This window comes from Alosa sapidissima, chromosome 5 (genome assembly GCF_018492685.1).
Source record: "Alosa sapidissima isolate fAloSap1 chromosome 5, fAloSap1.pri, whole genome shotgun sequence".
NCBI classification, from domain to species: Eukaryota; Metazoa; Chordata; class Actinopteri; order Clupeiformes; family Clupeidae; genus Alosa; species Alosa sapidissima.
This window is the reverse complement of record NC_055961.1, coordinates 19,893,618-19,915,096: the sequence shown is the minus strand read 5'-3', so window position 1 is coordinate 19,915,096 and position 21,479 is coordinate 19,893,618. Positions and strand designations below refer to the sequence as shown.

The following is a 21,479-nucleotide window of genomic DNA, read 5'->3' as shown; positions in this document are numbered from 1 at the left end:
CCAGTTAACATGGGAGCCAGTTGCCATGTAACACCGGTATTTAGTTTCCTAAATAAATATGGGCGATCTGATACTCAGTATAACCATTGGATGGCAGTGTGACCCTATCTCTTGTAGTACTGTGATAAATATGGGCATGGATGTATTGGCAATTACATATTTGGTATATTCAGATATCACTTCATTTAATCTGATTCATGCCCCTCTTTGCAAGGAAACAGACACGCAGGGCAGTCCTCATCGCGGAATGAATGTAGAGATGTTCTGTGCTAATCTGAAGTCTCAAACTCCTGAAACATGTTTTACAATTGATCTGGCAATGTCAATGCGTGAGGCGCATGTCAGTGATGAAGACAAGAGAGCTGAAGAGAATAAGACAAACTCAGAGACCTGTACGCGCTCAGACGGGTGATCCATACATATCCCATGGACTCCAACATATCCTAAATGGACTCCAGTCGAGTCTATATGCTACCGAATTGAGTTATTTTACGCAGGGTAAATGATTACATTTGTCTCTTGAGGAAATTCAGTCCACATAACGAAGAAAACAGATCAAGATTTTGCCGTCAACAGTCTGGTGTTTGTGCGGGTATTGATTTGGGGTTCTTGGGTGCACGCACAGCTCTAACTCCACCTTGGCTGGAACCTGAGAGAAGCTGAACACGTAAGTAAAATTATCATACCCCTTATAGTATTGAGTGTTTTGGGCAAAGAAAAAGTTATGGCATTCAACAACTTATTTGGGTCTAATAGTTTATCTTCGAGTCTTCAACAGCCTGTGCACAAGAAGTCTATATGTTTTCCATCCATGTTGCATAATTGAGGATGCAGTATGCTTTCCATGTTGGTTTAATGCTTAATTGTGTTCCTGTAATATTTGTTTTTCCACTGTGGTAAAATGTTCATTTGGACACAGGGACTTTAAACGTTAATATCGCACTAAATTAAAAACGCCATTGCTGTGTCTTCAGCACCATGGACAGCCGCGGCAGGTAATTAACCGACGTGAGGTTAAAAGGTGACTGAAGAGAAGTTTTAACCAAATTAGTCATTCATTGTCCCTAAACGCTTTAAGTGTTCGGCTACAGCAACCATTGTCATTATGTTTCACTGAGTGATTTTATAAATAGGCTACTCAGTGGAAATGAAAACATCAATACTGTATGATAATGTATGTATACTATGTATATGGATACTGTATGAAAGCTTCACTGATTTTGCCAAATGCATCAAAGCATAATTTAGTGAAATGCAAATAGCTGTCCTTTTATTCTTGGTGCTGCATCCTGATATAAGTGATCTGTCAAACAATTCTGAGAACAATTCCATGGTTCTTTGACATCCCTTTGGTTTGTTATTCCATTTTAAATCTGTTTTCCCCCAACAGTCTGTTGAAAGGACACGATGACTCCTTGAGAAAAGTTCCACCAAACACAGCCCATGTGAATGTCAACATTTTCCTCAGAAGGAAAGTCACATGACCAGTTCATAGCTTGGAGTGCCCTAGTTGGATGCCTTGAGGAGATCTCCCATTGTGTCAGACTCTCCTAAGCTTGTCCATAAATGCCTTGAGGCCTCTACTCTGATTTGTGTGTGTGTGTTTGTGGAGATGGAGGGAATACTAGGACTTTCCTGGATCATGCTGGTGGTCTTGATGGTGGCCGGTCCTGTTGATCACGTTCAAGTGAGTGGCCAAGCCACCGAACGCCGCGTGCTGGCTTACCTCCCCGGCGACATCATCATTGGCGCGCTCTTCTCCGTCCACCATCAACCGCCGGCCGACAAAGTCCACGAGCGCAAGTGTGGCGCGGTGCGGGAGCAGTACGGCATCCAACGCGTGGAGGCCATGATGCACACACTGGACCGCATCAACGCCAACCCGCACATCCTGCCCAACATCACGCTGGGCTGCGAGATCCGCGACTCCTGCTGGCACTCGGCCGTGGCCCTTGAGCAGAGCATCGAGTTCATCCGCGACACCCTGGTATCCGCCGAGGAGGAGGAGAGCAACGCGCGTTGCCTCGGTGACGAGGGTTTCACGCCCATCAGTGGCAAGAAGCCCATCGTGGGCCTGATCGGACCCGGGTCCAGCTCGGTGGCCATCCAGGTCCAGAACCTCCTGCAGCTGTTCAACATCCCACAGATCGCCTACAGTGCCACCAGCATGGACCTGAGTGACAAAAGCCTCTTCAAGTACTTCATGCGGGTAGTGCCCTCGGATGCACAGCAGGCCCAGGCCATGGTGGACATCGTCAAGAGGTACAACTGGACCTACGTCTCCGCCATTCACACAGAAGGTAAGCAAAGATGGCCAGGCCTTCTGATCTGTCCCCCTTGGGTTTCATGGTTGTGCTAGAAACTTGAGTGTGTGTCAGTAATCGGTGTATACTACTTCTTTTGGGAGAGTCCGCAACTGCTGTATACTACTTTTGGGAGATTCCTATGCATGTTAATTTGGAATATTAAACATTGGACTTGATGTGACATAGGTGTGATGCTACTGTCTGTAAGTGACATTTACACCAACATCAAGGTCATCTTTCATGATGTGTAAGTTGTAAATCTGAGATGTGTGACTTGCAGATCTTTTTTTACCAAGAAGTGCACTACTTCATATCAGTTTCTAAAAGTATACCAAAGCGATGGGCTGAGAAATCACAGGGGCCTCCATTATCCATCTGGAAATAGTTGGCTTGCTGAGATGTTTTTCTTTTAAAGTAAACTTTGAAAAACTAGTAGGGACTTAAATAAATTGCTCCCAGGAAATGTTTTGTCTTTTGTTGATATCAGATGCACTGGATTAAACAAAGGAATCTTAAATTGTTTGGGTAATGTAGGACAGGGAGAAGATAGCTTGCATTCAAGATCTGTGAGCATTCCACATATTGTCTATTCAGTTTTCAACAAAACATTGCACAATACCGCTACTCCTTATCACTGCTGTCATATAGAGCTGAAGTTGGATCAATGCCGTGTGTCTTGCAGCTTGAAGTTGTTCAAGGCGATATGGTGTCACAGTAAACAGCACTGCTGTCTGGCACTGAAGCTGTTCCCCAAGGACTTTGTGCACATGTTGGGGTTTGTATTGGGGCTCTTACAGCTCTCATTCCTTTCCACATTAATAGACAATGAGATTAGAAACATTAGAGACCAGTGAGGCTGAGTTGGTCACAGGTGTGTGCAGGTGTGTGTCTGAGTGTGTGTACATGTATTTGTGTGTGTGTGTGTATGTGTGTGTGTGTGTGTGTGTGTGTGTGTGTGTGTGTGTGTGTGTATGTGTGTGTGTGTGTCTGTGTGTGTGTGTGTGTCTGTGTGTGTGTGTCTGTGTGTGCATGTGCGCACAACCTTCAGTGGATTGGCACCCTGTGGAGTAGTTGTTCCTGCCAAACCTACTTTTGGTTTTGTGCCAAATCAAAAAGCAAAACCTGAAAAAATATCTTTGCCAAGCTTCAGCTGACAAAATATACCCACACATATTCCTTGCTGCTTACCAAAGATTCTAGAACAGAGCTCTGTTCTAGAATCTTTGCTGCTTACTACAAAGGAGTCCTTTAAAGTCCCTTCTCTCGCCACACAGCATGCTGTAGCAGCTCTGCTATGGCTAATAAGTTAAAGCAATTAATTTAAGAGGTCACTAGGGCAGAACCTAAGTCTTGTGCTGTTTGCTCTGCAGATTAATTATCTGATATTTGTTAATTATGACTCTGGTTTGACTATGTGACCTTGTCCCCTCAGTGACGGTGTGGGGGATCTAGGAGACCTGCTGCTCATAAGAGACACTTAGGTACAGAGGGGAGCCACAGGTTTGAGATAAAAGCCAATGGGAAACAAAGTATTTCTGGGTGTAGATCAGACTAAAAGAGACTGAAATAATGGTGGACTTTGCTTTCTCCTCAACTTTAGAAGTATGTGTATGAAAGAGGGAGGATTTGTTTCTGTGTGTGTGTGTGTGTGTGTGTGTGTGTGTGTGTGTGTGTGTGTGTGTGTGTGTGTGTGTGTGTGTTTGTGTGTGTTTATGGCTGGGCTTTGACAAAAAGGAGCTTAGGGTAAATAAATAAAAGTTCAGTACATGTACATAAATGCTGGCTTTGGGAAATTTGGCGTTGGATCGACTACTCTGTCCTTGACTACTTAGCAGCAAGTTTTAGAGAGAAAAATATTCACACAGTGACAGAAACTAAAATCCTGTGACTAGAACCAAATAATCTGATGGTGAAGAAACACGTTAACAAATCCTTTGAGGTCCAACATGAATTTGTTTTTAATTAATCATTCATCAGAGGCTATGAAGAGCAATCTCTTTTGAGTTTTAAGCAGTATCTCAAATTAACATGACAACACATAAACCCACCTGATCGCTGGAAATAGGCATTGCTGCTCCATTATGATGCGTCTTCATCGACACCCACGTGTCTGTTGGTAGCCACAGATGGAGCTCCGTTGCTAGGGTCTCTGTGCAAAACGAAAATGTATCTTTAAATAGAAAGCAGAAAAAAAATGATACATGGATGTTTCACTGCAATTATCTTTTGTAACGATGAGGCCTCATAAACATGAAAACACACACACACACACACACAGTCACTCACACACAGGCAGTAACACCCTCACTCACACAAACACACCTAAACACCTAAACACCCAGACATACACATGTACCCACAGAACACTGTATTTTTCTCTCTCTCCCCCAGACACACACACACACACACACACACACACACACACACACACACACACACATACAAACACACACACAGACACAACAAGGTCGTAATGAGGGTGTATAACAGTAGATATTCTGTAGAAGAATGGATGTATGTGTTTGAGGCAGATGGAGGGGCATGGTTGGCAGTGGGAAGTAGGTGACCTGGTTTTTATGGAAATTGGGGAGGGCTACCCCTGTCATGAAGGAAATGGGGATACCATAAATTATGTGTGTCTCTGTGTGTTGACTTGTTTGCCCATTGCTATTCAGTTAAACATTATTTTCATTTCTAGAGCTCCAGCTCAACACTGAGAATTGGCTCTGTTGTGAGCCACTGTAAAAAGACACATCTAGATATTATAGTTAATGAAATATAGAAAAATATTATATCAAATATATATGAAAATATGAAAAAGATATGAAAAATATGAAATATTCCTCTCAAATTAAAAGTGTGCAGCAGTAAAACGACAAGACCTTGTGATTGTTTTTCTTATCCATGTGCTTCCCCTGCAGGCAACTATGGTGAGAGTGGGATGGAGGCCTTCAAAGACATGGCCGCCAAAGAAGGCATATGCATCGCCCACTCAGACAAAATCTACAGCAACGCAGGCGAGCCGAGCTTTGACCGGCTCCTGGAGAAACTGCGCAGCCACCTTCCCAAGGCCCGTGTTGTCGCCTGCTTCTGCGAGGGCATGACCGTGCGTGGAATCCTCATGGCCATGAGACGGCGCCACCTAGTGGGCGAGTTCCTGTTGGTGGGCAGGTAGGCGACTGTTTAAAACACTCTGTTTGGGTAGTCTTTTTTTTCCATAGGAAAGCGCTTAACAGACTGAGGTGACCTAGAGGCAAAGATAATTAATGCGTAGCAAGATGGGTCGTCCTGGTTCATGTCTATGAGGGCAAAGTGGAGTTCAGTCAGAGACGGGCTCTGGTTCAGTCCCCGCCTGCACAGGGGCGTGTCACTGACGTATGACTTACGTTTAAACGCCTCGGTTCCACGCCAGACAAGCCGGAGTACAAAACAAACTTGGTGTAGACCTTCATTTTGTTGATTTTCTCCCGACTGGAGGGTCATACTGTCACGACATTCTCCTGAAATAGGGAGGAGGGTTTGGAGATCATGATACCGTGTCCGAAATGTGCATCCATTGCTCAGAAAAATAAGGCTTTGACAAATTCTGGGAAATTCTTGGATTCTGCCATAGACTTCAATGTTAAAAAGTGAGCCCGATCACTGCATAAATGCCCCCCCGTGCAGGGCGTGTACTACTGCTACCCTATTTGCATACATTTCCGGGGACAGGAAATGGCCTCTCAGGAAGTATCTTCGTAATCAACCATCTTTGCTAGAGGTATGCAGTGATAAAAACTTTGCGAAAGTAGAGAAGGTAGTAATGTCCCACAAATCATTGCACCAGTAACAACAACTGATCCACATGATAGGCCTACACAAAAACACCTACCTTCCCATAACTATGTAGCCTAGAGTAAGTTTAGCCATTTTGTCTCTTAAAGGAATATACGGAATTAGATAAGAGGATACCCACCCTCATCTTCTCTGCGCGTGCAATAACCTAGTCTAACACCATTAGCATAGCTTAGCACAACCTACTGGACGTGGGTTACACCAGTTAGCCTATAGCTCCCTTTTATAGCTATAGGCTAACTGCTGTAACCCACTTTTAGTAAATAACCACTTTTCCCCAAAAGTTGGTATGTTCCCTGAATTCTTCTTCACATCTTTCCTTGACCTTCACAACTGTCCTTGGCTGTTTTCCATCCGAGTGCTGCCTATATCAAACAGTCAAGCTGTTAAAGTAATTTAGTCTCTTGAGCCCAGGTAGATTTTGACTGTAGGTTGTTGATAGGCCTATCTGAGGTCAGCAGCCAGTGATAAGAAATGGACAACCTGAGCACTTTCAGGAGCAATTTCTAAAATTTAACAAAAAGTGTATTGGATTAGAATAAATGACTGCACCTTTAAACAAAGCTGTCTGATCTTGGTTTGCTGGCATGTAATTGGAAGCAATAGCTATTTAAGATTTGTATTCTTTCCTTCTCTGTTGTGTGTGGTAGCCTAGAGGCGGGAATATCTGTTTGATTGGTGGGTTCATGGTTAAAACCTCCATACTGTATCTTGGCTTGTATGTTTTGGTGTTATATACCTCTCAGTTTTTTCACAGAAGTGTATCTCTCCTTGATCAGGTCTTGTTGAAGACATGTTTGAGGTTTGTGTGACTTCTTCACTGTCCTTCCTGGCAGAGATGCTCCTACACACCACAATGGCTTTACAGCTCAGCTTTCTAAATGCTTCCTTTTTTTAGTTAAGACACAACAAAGGTGCCAGTAAACAAGCACATTATGCATGCTTCAGTATGGAAACATCTGTTCAGCAACTAGATTATTTATTTATTTTTTCTTGAATGTGCTTACTTTAATTTTCAGTTTCAACAGGCTCTACATCTTAAAGTTTTGTGTGTGTGAGAGAGAGAGTATGAGTCCATAAAGTCAAACACTCTCATTTTGAAGACATGAGTGTGAGCATAATTTTGTCAGAAACTACTTCACAGTTCAAATATTTTTTTGGGCAGGTAATTGGAATTATCATCATCGTCATCATAACCAACACCACCACCATCATCATCATCACCATCATCATCCGTATTATCGTCATCATCCTCATCTTCATCACAGACATAATTCATCTTGGTTCCATCCCTTTTTGTCATCTAAGCCTGGTGTGCAATCACTCAACAGGTACTTTTTAAAAATATATATAAAAACACAAATTCTTTAATCCATTCCTACAAAAAGAGGCGGAAGGCTTTATGTAAGATCATTAACCTACTTTAAAAACCCTCTTAATGTGATTATGACAGATCTTTCATTAAAAGTATTTCAAGAATTTGCCCCTGGGCGCTGGTCTTGAGACATTTCTCAAAGCTATTCATAGTGTCTTTGAAAGAGAACAATTTTGCTTTCTTTTTCTGGGAGAGAAAATGGAAAGCAGCCACTATATATTTTAATGCCCCATGATCTCCTGGGTGCCAAGACATGGTATACTAGGGCAAAAAATTACTTGAAAACCTGCTGTCTAACTCACTGCTTAGACATAGACAATGACGTAATGCCTTCTTAGTGTTATCTGTTGTTTTTACAATAATCTATTGGAATTATATGAATCTAAATACTACATCAGCATCATCACTAAACTAGTTATTTGACTGGCATCCATGGAGGCAGTCTGTAGTTATGGTTACAAGGTTCAAGGTTCAAGGTGTCTTTATTATTCCCAAGGGGCTATTTGTTATGCAGCCAGCAGAGAGAACATATTCATAAATAGACATACTGTAAATACAACACGAAGGCTCACCAAACAGTGGACATCAATACAACATAAAAACATAAGATATAACATAAAAACATAAAAAAACACAACAGATGCTCTTAGGTGTAATCAACCTAATAAACAACCTACTGAACATGTAACCAAACCTATTAGAAATATTGGAAATGTACATTTGAGAAAATCACATGCTCACATGTACAGTAATGTAGTGTAACAATAAAACCCATCTACTCATTTAAGATGATGACAATCTCAAAAGAGCGGAATCTATAATTTAGTAGAGCTTTAGTAGCATAGTAGCAGTACAATTACCATCTGAGGTTGCTTTTTGGACTTGCCAAGGTGTGTGAGTTTATGTGTGTGAGTGTGAGTGTGTGTGTGCGTGTGTGTGTGTGCATGCGCACACACGGATACATTATTTTTTTTACGATACAGGGGCTGAATATTTAAAGAGGTGTCTATTTCTAAAAACGGTGTCACCATCTCCGCGGTGCCGGTCAGCTCACAAGGAGCTGCCGCTTCTCTCCCAGCGGTACCGGACGCATCCTCTGATGTCTCTGCCAGAGAGGCTTTCCTGGAGAAGCCTGGCCAAATCACATCACCGCTGCCTTTGGTGGTATGGACCTGGCCCAGGTTCGGTTCAGATCCGGTATGGCGTCGATGCCCCTCAGTCTGTGCCAAATCAGAACCGGTCTCTGCATCCCGGATCCGTTCCAGAATCAGCCTCTGTCTGGGCAGCAGAGTGGTTCTGTATGATACACGGTCTCTGTGGGAATGTTGGGCCTGATTTCCACCAGCCTGTACCGGCTTGGGGACTTGATGAGTGTGTGTGTGTGTGTGTGTGTGTGTGTGTGTGTGTGTGTGTGTGTGTGTCTGTGCGCGTGTGTGTGTGTGTGCGTCCGTGTGTGCGTGCGTGTGTGTGAAGTGAAGATGAATGCCTATTAGCACATCTGCTGCCACTGGTACTGCTCACAGAGCCTCAATCACATTCAGTGAAAGCAAGTGAGGAGCTGTGGCTGTCCTTGTAACATTGTATTGCTGGAAACACATCTGTGTGTGCACACTGTCTCTCTCTTTCTTTCTCTCTCTTTCTCTGTGTGTGTGTGTGTGAGAGAGAGAGTGTGTGTGAGCGAGAGAGAGAGAGAGAGAGGGGACAGAGGGTGTACGTGTGTCTACGTATATGTGTATGTGCATGTATATGTCTGTGTGTGTGTCTGTGTGTGTGTGTGTGTGTGTGTGTGTTTGTGTGTTTGTGTGTGTGTGTGTGTGTGTGTGTGTGTGTGTGTGTCTGTGTGTGTGTGTTTGTGTTTGTGTGTGTGTGAGAGAGTGTATGTGAGCGAGAGAGAGATAGAGAGAGAGGGGACAGAGGGTGTACGTGTGTCTACGTATATGTATATGTGTATGTATGTCTGTGTGTGTGTCTGTGTGTGAGTGTGTTTGTGTGTATGTGTGTGTGTGTGTGTGTGTGTGTGTATGTGTGTGTGTGTGTCTCTCTCTCTCTCTCTCTCTCTCTCTCTCTCCCCCTCTCTCTCTCTGTGTGTGTGTGTGTATGTGTGTGTGTCTCTCTCTCTCTCTCTCTCTCTCTCTCTCCCTCTCTCTGTGTGTGTGTGTGTGTGTGAGTGTCTCTCTCTCTCTCTCTCTCTCTCCCTCTCTCTGTGTGTGTGTGTGTGTGTGTGTGTGAGAGAGATAAAATGGGAGAGCATAACAGAAACGTAATTGGTGCTGAAGTGTGTTCAAATGAGAGACAGCTGCCCTCCTTCATATGGATGAGATTTAGTGTCCAAGTGGGTGCGTTGTGTTTTTATTTGGAACCTGAGAGGGATGAGCCATCATTGTTCCCGTAGCTGAACAGCTCTTCCATTCCACTCCTGTGTTCATGGAAGCATCATTCACACAAGTTTAAAAACAGCGCTTTGTTTTTGTATAGGCACAGACTCATTAACACTGCACTTCACATTGCCTAATGCACATCTTACTATCGTGATATCATACCGACTACATCAGCCTATTTAATCTTCCAGAATAATTAATTTCATTAATATTAATCGTCAGGTCCCTTCTCGGCACATGGTACCGGTCCGGTAAAAGAATGACTTCCCGTCTGGTGTCTATTTTTGCTGTGACTGATTAGTACCGATGAACAATCTCGCAGCTATCCATCAGACTATCACAGACTTATCCATTAAGGCCAAAAATGTATATCAGGTGAGAATTATAATCAGAGCTCGGGGTGACTTGAGGAGATGCCACTTCCCACCTCCCCCCAAAAAATAGCTGAGCATAAGCAGGACAGACGAACGAGGGATGATGTCAAGTCAAGTTTATTTATATAGCGCATTTCATACACAGAGGTCATTCATTGTGCTTTACATGAACAAAAGCAAACAGTAATAGCTAATAAAAGCATATAAGGGCAATAGTGAAAGGAAAATGTACATTGGCTTTTAAATATGTGAAGTCCAAATCAGCACTGAAATACTGACATTTACAGACGCTGCAGTGATTCCACCAACTGTTTTGGCGTAGGGGAAAATGTATCGTTTCCAGACTTCTCTACCCTATAAATAGTGCTGCTCTGCTACTTGGCACAGCTCTGTACCGTCAGTCTGTGCAATCATCCCCAGCACAGGCAGTCAGGGTGGAGGGAGGATGGAGAGATGGATGGAGGGATGGAGGCTGCCCTGGGAAGGGTCAGTGTGTGTGGGCTTCATCCAGAGCTCTCCAGCTCTGAGCGAGAGAGAGAGAGAGAGAGAGAGAGAAAGCGAGAGAGCGAGAGAGGGTGAGACAGAGAGAGAGTGTAAGGCCGGGAGTGGAGAGTCGCGGCTGTGCATGCAGGCAGGGCCTCTCAGCTTTTGATAGCCCCACGCTCGCCTCCAAGGATGAGTTACGAAACCCTGGGCTTCTGCACAGGGGGAATATAAATGATACAAAGGCCTCCCACGCTGCATGTTGTGTAACGCTCGCTCTCACTAGCACTCTCTCTCTCTCTCGCTCTCACTCACTCTTGCACTGGAAGGTTAGAGTGTTTTTTTAGAGACACCTTCTGTGTGTATGTGTGTGTGTGTGTGTATGTGTGTGTGTCTGTCTTTCTCTTTCATTTTGTGCGAGTGTGTGATGCATGTAGCATTGTACTGTAAAAAATTGCTTATGTCTGTATTAAAATAATTAATGCTATCTACATCATTCTACTCATTCAGTTTGTTCGATCTGTCAGAAACTTCAGCCATATCTCAGTGTCACACATTGGCTAAGAAGGAAACACAGTTAGCAATTCATGGATTTAAAAAAAGAAATTGGACCAAAACTGTAAAATATTAAAGAATACCTGTGTGTGTGTGTGTGTGTGTGTGTGGGGGAGAGAGAGAGAGAGAGTGTGTGTGTGTGTGTGTGTGTGTGTATGCATGTCTTTGAGTGGATGAGTAGGAGTGAGTGTTATATACTGTATATGTATGTACTTGTATGCATACAGGTCATAGATCAAGAGGTGAATGACTGAGTGGGTTATAAAACTATCTGATGCTTGGGGTGTTTTCTCACCTGTGTTGCTCTGAATTATTTTGCAAATTTCACGAAAATAAACTCAAATAAACATGAAGGCTCAAACTATTTAAAAGTTCCATCTCCAAAAAACTTCTGTGCATCAGAATTTTCCCTGAAAGCACTGTTTTATTAGTTTCTCTCTTTCCATCTTTGTTTCTCTGTCTTTCTCTCTCTCTCTGTTCATCTCTCTCTATTTTCTCTCTTTTAAGTGACGGGTGGGCAGATCGCCATGACGTGACAGACGGATATCATCAGGAGGCTGCCGGTGGGATCACCATCAAGCTCCAGTCTGCCTACGTCACCTGGTTCGATGATTACTACCTGAACCTGCGCCCCGACATCAACCTAAGGAACCCCTGGTTCCCTGAGTTCTGGCAGCACCGGTTCCAATGCAGGCTGAGCGGTCACCCACAGGAGAACACCAAATACAACCGCACCTGCAATGGTTAGTTAGTGTATCTGCCACCAACAACGAACATGACTTTAGAAGGCTTACTGCATCTGTGACTGAGTGAATGAACTGAAGTTAACTGTAATTGTTGTACAATTATACGTGCTATGTGATGCAAACGCTATATTGTTTAATGTTCTTCGCTGGCTGTGGTTAAGTGATTCAAATATTATTATATGCAACTCTATGAACTTCCCATTTTAAATATTTATAGTAGACAAGTACTGTTTTTATGCATATATTCATAAGTATTATGAAAACAATGGAAAATCACTGATGGTCAAGCAGAAATGTCAATGTTTAACTTAAAAATAATACAATGTAAACCACACCATTTCCTGTTCTAGAGAAAGAGTCCCTTCGTCATCAGTACACCCAGGACACTAAGATGGGCTTCGTGATCAACGCCATCTACTCCATGGCCTATGGCCTGCACGCCATGCAGAGGACGTTGTGTCCCGGAGTCACAGGCCTCTGCAGCGCCATGAGGCCCATCGACGGACAGAAGCTTCTGGAATTCCTCATGAAGACCAACTTCACAGGGGTGTCCGGCGAGGTCGTGCTGTTTGATGAGAATGGAGACTCCCCAGGACGGTAGGTGGAGGTCAGATGACTATGCCGCTGTAATCTGATCGCATTGTCAGCCGTCTTGACAGGGTGTGAGAAGGTGTGATATAGTCTGTAGGTGGCCTTCATCATATCTTGGTGCCTCTTTGTTAGCCGTCAATTGACAAATAAGCTAATATGTTGAACTAATATTCTTTTGTTTTATGTTTTTTTGTTATATACTGTATATATATATATATATATATATATATATGTTTTATGTTTATGTTTGTTTACTTAGCAGATGCTTATATCCAAAGCAATTTACAACAATAACAATAAACATCACATTAGTGTTAGAATTAATCATTAAAAGTCAAATATATTTGAAATAATAATAATAGACTAATACAGTTTTACAAGTCTTATAGACTTTAGTCATGCACTAATATATGCTATTCATGTTACAATACAGATCTACAGTACATCCCTACACTATAAGTAAGTCAGTCTGGATAAACTGAACAAATGTAAATATAACATAGATGGATAACTGTGCAAATGTAGGTACATTTGTTTGGCATTGAATTCATTTTTCCGAGATTTTTCACACCCTGGGTTGTCTTACACTGTTTTTCTTGTCTTTACCTAAGATTTACCTTAAGTGAGTGATAAAATGTGTAGCTGTCCCAGTGAACTCACTGTTGAGATGCTGTTCTGGAGTAAGCTTGAGATAAGAGGGCCTCTTCAGTCAGTGCTCGAGGAAGCTCTCATGCTCACCTCTCACTCTCTTCCCCTGACTGCTGTGGGATTCCTGAGACGTTAACTGTGTTTGTGTGTGTGCATTTTTGTGAATGTGTGTGTGTGTGTGTGTGTGTGCTTTTGTGTGTGTGTGTGTGTGTGTGTGTGTGTGTGAATGTTTTCTTTTGTGTGAATCTGTGTGCCTGCGCGCATGTGTGTGGTGTGTGTGTGTGTGTGTGTGTGTGTGTGTGTGTGTGTGTGTGTGTGTGTGTATGTGTGTGTACATGTGTGGCATGTCAGGTATGAGATCATGAACTTCAAGCAGATGAGTGACGATGAGTACGACTACATCCATGTGGGCAGCTGGGACAAGTGGGGCCTGCGCATGGATGACGAAGAGATCTGGATGAACCAGAGCTCCATCATCAGATCCGTCTGCAGCGAACCCTGTGAGAAGGCCCAGATTAAGGTGAGGCACTGACTGACTGCAACACAGCACAGACTATCCACACGTTATCCTTTTTTAAAAAAAAAGATGTGGTTAGTGTAGGTTAGGTCAGTGGATACCAGACATGAAATGAGTGGGCGAGAGATAGGGAGTGGGATTGAGAAAAGACCTCAGGCCAGACTTGAACCTTATGGGCACTGGACCCGCTCGCTCCACAGCTCCAACATTTCTTTTAATACTTTACTTACTTACTTACTTACTTACTCACTTACTTACTCACTCACTTACTTACTTACTTACTTACTTACTTACTCACTTACTCACTTACTTACTTACTTACTTACTTACTCACTTACTCACTTACTTACTTACTGACTTACTTACTTACTCACTCACTCACTCACTCACTCACTCACTTACTTACTTACATACTCACTTACTTACTTACTTACATTCACTTATTAATTTGGCTGATACCAAACCGACTTACATACATCAATTCTTACAAGGGCCAGTGCACCACTGCCCCAGAGCACCTCAGGGTTGAGTGCCTTGCTCCAGGACACAACTGTTTTGGCTACTGCTTGCTAGCCCAGTTCCTTAGCCACTACGCCACCACTGCCCCCTTTATTGTCTGTCTGTTATGTCCTTGGTATTGTCTGTTGTATACTTTTCTGTTTGCTTTGTTTCTGGCCTTGTCTTTGTTGTATACTTGTTTTTCCAGTGCTCCTTTGGAAAAGACATTTTAATCCCGATGGGACTCACCTGGTTGAACAAAGGATCAATGAAAATTAAATTAAATGAACGTCTGAGCTTCCTTGTTAATAGTTTTTTTTTTATATATGAGATAAAAAGAGATAAAAATGACAATGACAAACAACCTGAAAGAAATAAACCTACAACAAAGATAAGATATTTATCTGCATCCAAAAATACTTCTATCAGAGAGGAGACGTCACCAACACTCTCTGCCCGAAATTATTCATGCAACCTTGGGAAAATAACCATATGAAATACATTATTTATTTATCCTTTATTTAGCTAGGAAGGTCCCAGTGAGATACAATATGTCCTCTGCCAGGGAGTCCTGGTCATGATGCCCTTGGCTGTGTTGGCTCACCTGGATGTCCTGTGCGTCTGTGTCCGCTCCAGGTGATCCGCAAAGGTGAGGTGAGCTGCTGCTGGACGTGCACACCGTGTAAGGAGAACGAGTACGTGTTCGATGAGTACACCTGCCGCGCCTGTGAACTCGGGGCCTGGCCGACCGACGACCTGAAAGGTGAGTCTGCCCTATAACTCACTAACTACGCATACAGTGGATCAGGAGGACACGTATAGTGGAAGACCGTAAATTACTAAATTTCTCCTCATCTAAATAAGTTTTTAATTAGGCAGTACATTACCTATTACTTACTGAGAAATAATCAGGTCATTTAGTAATTTAGTAATAGACAAATAATAAATGCTACGGTAGATTTAATATACTATTACATATAATGTTATATTATTACATGTTACTGAACAACAAACCTTTTCTCAGACATCCTAACCTGCATAAAGTAATTTCAGGGTGGTAGCCCTCCTATTTATCTCTCTTCACTATGTGATTACAGACAATTACAACAAGTAAAAAAACAACTTAAAAAAATGAAAGTTAAAACAATCTTGATATTAATTGAATTAACAACCATTTTATTCCCCTCACCTTGTGTGCACGAAGAAAAAAAGTTACATCTTCTCTCTACACAATCCTCTCTTTGTGTGTGTGTGTGTGTTTATGTGTGCGTGTGTGCGTGTGTGTGTCTCTGTGTCCAGGCTGTGAGCCCATCCCTGTCCACTACCTGCGCTGGGGTGACCCCGAGCCCATCGCCGCTGTGGTCTTCTCCTGCCTGGGCCTGCTGGCCACCACCTTCGTGACGGTCATCTTCATCTGGTTCCACGACACTCCGGTGGTCAAGTCGTCGAGCCGCGAGCTGTGCTTCATCATCCTGGCGGGCATCTGCATCGGCTACCTGTGCACCTTCTGCCTGATTGCCAAGCCCCACATGGCCTACTGCTACCTGCAGCGGCTTGGCATCGGCCTCTCGCCCGCCATGAGCTACTCGGCGCTGGTCACCAAGACCAACCGCATCGCCCGCATCCTGGCGGGCAGCAAGAAGAAGATCTGCACCAAGAAGCCGCGCTTCATGAGCGCCTGTGCCCAGCTGGTCATCGCCTTCGTCCTCATCTTCCTCCAGCTGGCCATCATCGTGGCGCTCTTTGTCATGGAGCCACCGCAGGTCATCTACGACTACCCCAGCATCAGCGAGGTGCACCTCATCTGCAGTACCTCCACCACCACAGTGGTGGCGCCGTTGGGCTACAACGGACTGCTCATCCTCAGCTGCACCTTCTACGCCTTCAAGACGCGCAACGTCCCTGCCAACTTCAACGAGGCCAAGTACATCGCGTTCACCATGTACACCACGTGCATCATCTGGCTGGCCTTCGTGCCTATCTACTTCGGCTCCAACTACAAGATCATCACCATGTGCTTCTCGGTGTCGCTGAGCGCCACGGTGGCGCTGGGCTGCATGTTCGCGCCCAAGGTCTACATCATGCTGGCCAAGCCCGAGAGGAACGTGCGCAGTGCCTTCACCACCTCCACCGTGGTCAGGATGCACGTTAAGGACGGCAAAACGGCGCAGACAGCACGCAGCTCCAGCAGCATGGCCAACCTGTTCAGACGACGCAAGTCCGACCACGAAGTCAGGTGAGCCGATATCAAGATTATTAGCGTTATGATTTTTGAGAAAAGATCTGCAATTACAAACAGATGTGCAGTTGCATCAGTGTTAGGGTGTCATTTTCGAAGGCAGTAAAAAAAATAGTGGTCAGGTTTAAGATGGTTCCATAATCATTAAAGAGGTTGAAGAAAGAAAGTTATATATCCAATTGCTTTATGACACTTATTCATTCTAAGACGCTTGTTTTGTTAATGTTCTCATAGTCCTCTGTAGACCCTTTCAATCTGTTTCTAGAGGGTTTCCAGTTGAAACGTTCCCACGCAGATGCTTTGAAATGAAAATTAATTGGACTTTAGCGTAATGCTCTACAAAATATCATAGATAAACTTGTTTTATTTTTTTTTGTTTGTCCCCAAGTAACCTTTAGCTCAGTGTTGTTTTCCAGAAATGCCTTAGGAACGCACATGTTTGTTAATGCAGTTGAAGGGGTCTATAATTTGCATAAGAAAATACAAATCTAAATATGAATTTATTCTAATATGATGTTATTTAATTGTCTGTCAGTTCTAATGGTAAGTCAGTGACGTGGGCGGCGAATGAACGTGGCTACAGACCCAACCTGTGGAAGCGCATCTCCATCCACATCAAGAAGAAGGAGGAGATTAACCAGACGGCCATCATCAAGCCCTTCTCCAAGGACTGTGACGGGTCAGGTGATGGCAGCATGAAGATGTCGGGTAAGGGCCAGCAGATGGTACAGTGCCACCCGGTGGGCACCTACCGCCCCCGCTCCCCGTCCCCCCTCCCCACCATCTCCCAGCGCACCTCCCTGCGGACTCGCGAGGAGGAGGATGCTGCTGCGACCGCGGCGGAGGAGGAAGAGCGGCACGACCGCGTGGTGGCACTGCCCTCGTACCTGAGCGAGCGTCAGCATGAGCAGCAGCAACAGCAGCATCCTGCTCTCACCCTCCGTCAGCACCAGCTGCAGCAGCACCACCCTCCCCCGCAGCAGCAGCAGCATCCCCAGCACCAGCACCAGCTGCACCACCACCACCCACAGCAGCATCAGCACCAGCAGCGGACCGGCTCCCCCCCGCAGGGCTCCATCATGGACCAGATCAGCTGTGTGGTGCACCGCTTCACGGCCAACATCAGCGAGCTCAACAGCATGATGCTGCCTGGCAGCTCTGCGCCTCCAGGGGGCGCCACCTCCGCCAACGGCGCCGCGGCCGCTGGGGTCCTCCTGCCCTCCTCGCCCTCGCCCTCCTTCCTCATCCAGCACGACATGCAGCTGCCCGCCACCGTCACCACCTACGCCGAAGTGGTCGCCGTCAGTAACGTCAACCCGCACGCGCTCGGCGGCAGTCTGGCGGCGGCCGCAGCCGCTTCAGCGAACCGCATGTCTCCCAACAGGCTGATGAGCAACAGCACGTTCAAGTCCTCGCCCATCTCCGTCTCTGTCTCCGCATCCGCTTCGGCCGTCGCGGTCAAGCCGCCCGAGCTGGAGGAGCTTGTGGCGCTGCAGCCGCCGTCGCCCTTCAGAGATTCGTCTCTGGGCTCGGCCAGCGAGTCGTCCACCTCCCTGGCCTCGCAGGCCGGCATGGGAGAGCAGCAGCAGCCCTCCCCGCTCTACGACAGGCTCATGCTGCGACACTACAGCCAGAGCTCCTCCTCTCTCTAAAGACTACATTTTCCAGACTGCAGAGCTCCTGCTCTTTCTAAAGACTACATTTCCCAGACTGCAGAGTTCCTCCTGTCTCTAAAGGCTACATTCCCAGACTGCAGAGTTCCTCCTGTCTCTAAAGGCTACATTCCCAGACTGCAGAGTTCCTCCTCTCTCTAAAGACGACATTTCCCAGACTGCAGAGTTCCTCCTCTAAAGGGGGAAGCCTGAGACACAGCACACAACATATAAAACGTTTGATAACACAGACAATGAGACAGACAATGTATTAAAGAAGAAACAGCAGGACATGGGTGGGTGGATGGGTGGATGGTGGGGGGGGGGTGGGGGGGGTGTACTGTGGAACAGTACTGGAACTGTTCTGGGGTTAGACTATATCTCCCAGACTGCAGCTTAAAATGCTGGAAATGACTAAACAGCAGACACACACATACACACACACACACACAAACACGCACACATGCACATACACACAGAAGCAGAGTGAGAGAGAAATGTGTGATAAGTGATGAGGAGGTGGTGTGTGTGTGTGTGTGTGTGTGTGTGTGTGTGTGTGTGTGTGTGTGGTGTTGATGGAGTTGTTAATTAGCAGATGGCAGACTCTGCTGCACTGGTGGCAGATCTGTGTTGGACCTCCTCCAGAGACAGTGGCTATTTGGGTCAGGCTTCACCCGCCTTCGGTTCCGATCCTGCCCACAGGGCAGCCCCCCTGAACGAGTCCCTCGGACTCCCCACGCACCCAGTGGCTTGTCTTACACAAAAATGCCTTTGAACTCCCGACACACAACGTCTCTGAGAAGCCATACGAAACAATGAGCCGCCACAGAGTCAAACAGTCTGACTGGCACATCATCACTACTTGAAGTCACATTGCTCTGACTACCCTTTTGTCTGGTTTTGCTGTGAAAAAACAAAACCACACGGCAAAAACTTAACTCAACAGTAGTTTTGGAATAAACTTTTTCTTGGTATGGACATAAAACCCTTTGGGAAACCTCAAGCAAAAAGAGACCATAGTTGCTTATTCTGGTCTGGGTTTAGCCTGGATTGACCTGGGTTTGGCCTGGATTGTCCAGGACTGACCTGGGTATGGCCTGGATTGACCCTGGTATGGCCTGAATTTGGTCTGGCTTTGGCCTGGATTGACCCGGGTTTGGCCTAGATTGACCTGGATTTGGCCAGGATTGACCTGGGTTAGACCCAGATCTGGCCTGGGCTTGGCCAGTATCTGGACTGGGACAGACCCAGTTTATTCCTAGAGTGATCTACTGTGTGAAGCCCAAACTCACATTCCAACCACAGATGTGTGACGAGGTCCTTAGTCTGTTGGCCTACTGGCCCTTGTGCATCAGGTGTCCTCACAAACACAGTCAGTGAATGTATTTTTCTACACTAACTTCAGTTGATTCAAGTAATTCAATTAATTCAGACAGTGGGACCAAATTCCACATTCCACAGTTTTAAGACCAAGTAGTTCAGTTCATTTCAATTTGTGAGTGCTCTTTAATCACTGGTAGAGAATCTGCATGATCAAAAGTGATCTTCTTAAGTATTTTTGAAATCCTGCCATTTTTCTGCTAATGTCACATTATGTTATCAAACGTAAGTATATTTTCATAATTTCTCAATTGTAAAATTCCACAGTGGCATCTAGATGTTGTTTTTATCCTGGACTAAAACACAGAATGATATGCTTATGTCTCATTTAGGGAACTGTAAAGTAATGTTTTGCCTACTTTAGGAAGATAATGCTACGGTACATTGAAGAGACTAGACAAGGAGTCCTATTCCTTAGAGGTTTCGGATTTCCTCCCTACTGAAGAGTTTGGACCAATGACCTCAATACCAATCAGTTTTTGCACAGCAATCTAATGCTTGATGTAACCGATTGATCCAAAATGCTGCCGCTTTGATTGTAGTGCCAGCCTCACCACGTAAACAAAAATTATTTCTCAGAATCAGAATACAAAAAATGTGTTCAGCGGTGAATAAAGAGTTTGGGTGCTGTTGCTTCATATATGAATACATACTGTAGGTTTATGGAGCCAGATAGATGCCACCTTGCAAGAAGTTGGTCTACATGTGTTGGTCTACGTGTTTTAAACAGCCAAAACCAAGCTGACCTTTTCAAAGAGCTGAAACTAGGTAGCTATGGAAAGTAACAAGCGAAAAACAGAGGTGATTGGTGCTTTTGTGGGGTTATGAGTATTTTTAAAAACAACAAAGACAGTTTCGAAACACTATCTCCTGACTGTGTACGTTCATCATAAAGTGCCAAAATCCTACCTGGCTCCACAAGACTAGTGAACATCAAACATAGTGTAGTTGGGTAGGGAACCAGCGCTGCTGTGCTTGGTGAGATGTTTTGACCTCTTTTTCTAGATTTTTTTAGATATGACTCTTCAATGAGAAGTAGGTATAGAGCAATAGGAATGATAGATATGAATGTATCGAGCATATAGAATCCATATACATAATTTGCTAAGACCAAACTAAATTCTTTATATACAAGATGTGGCTTTAAAATAATGAGGCTGTTACTACAACTGTTTTCTCATTTCAATTGAATTACTACATTATTCTCATTATTTAATAATAGTCACACCTTGTATAATGTATTATATAACTGTACATCTGGTTTTTGCATGAGATAGATGCATAATCCAAGCTCTTGTTTGGTAATGCCTTTCTTTGTCAGTAATGTAGACATATGTTTGAGTGATTTAACAATAAGCTGTTCAATAGACTTCTCCAATAGGGCATGGGACCATAATACATTTCAAATTCTGATCCAGAGTGTTATACTTTTTCTTTCTTACTGACTGCAGGCTCATCTTGAGTCTTGACAGTCCGCTTACCTACACCCTTTATTAGTCAACAGTGTGCAGTGTTATGGTCATATCAGCACTGACGTTTTTGGTGGTACGTACATAATCACATTTGCATGCAACACAGTGCCAACATCCAATATCAAAGTGCTTATACTAATGCCGGAGGACCTTTTCTACAAATGTTTGTACTGTTTGTCTTTTTGAAAGAAATGTAACTTGATATTTATGATGTCTTCATGTCTTTTATGTAAATTTCATATTCATATCTATTATGACATGAATGGCTGTTTATAATGAAGATACTTTGTTTAGCTTTGTAAATTTACAAATCTGTAATGTGCTATATTTGATTATTTAAGCATTTTTTCCTGAAGCTTACTATGATGTTTCAAGACATGTTGTGTTGACTCTGGTGAATACTTGAATGTTATTAAAAGACTATGGTTAAA

At 44.2% G+C, this 21,479-nt stretch overlaps 1 protein-coding gene across 1 annotated transcript; it reads left to right on the top strand.

The window, feature by feature from the left end:
• The first annotated feature begins 220 nt into the window (after positions 1 to 220).
• On the top strand, positions 221 to 21,436 carry grm5a (glutamate receptor, metabotropic 5a). Its single transcript, XM_042093638.1, has 9 exons — positions 221 to 667; positions 1,391 to 2,300; positions 5,228 to 5,477; positions 11,813 to 12,048; positions 12,402 to 12,648; positions 13,642 to 13,810; positions 14,942 to 15,068; positions 15,605 to 16,541; positions 17,080 to 21,436. Exons 2-9 carry the CDS (start codon positions 1,613 to 1,615, stop codon positions 18,194 to 18,196), a joined length of 3,771 nt encoding a protein of 1,256 aa, XP_041949572.1. The 5' UTR covers positions 221 to 667; positions 1,391 to 1,612; the 3' UTR covers positions 18,197 to 21,436.
• Positions 21,437 to 21,479: the final 43 nt, after the last annotated feature.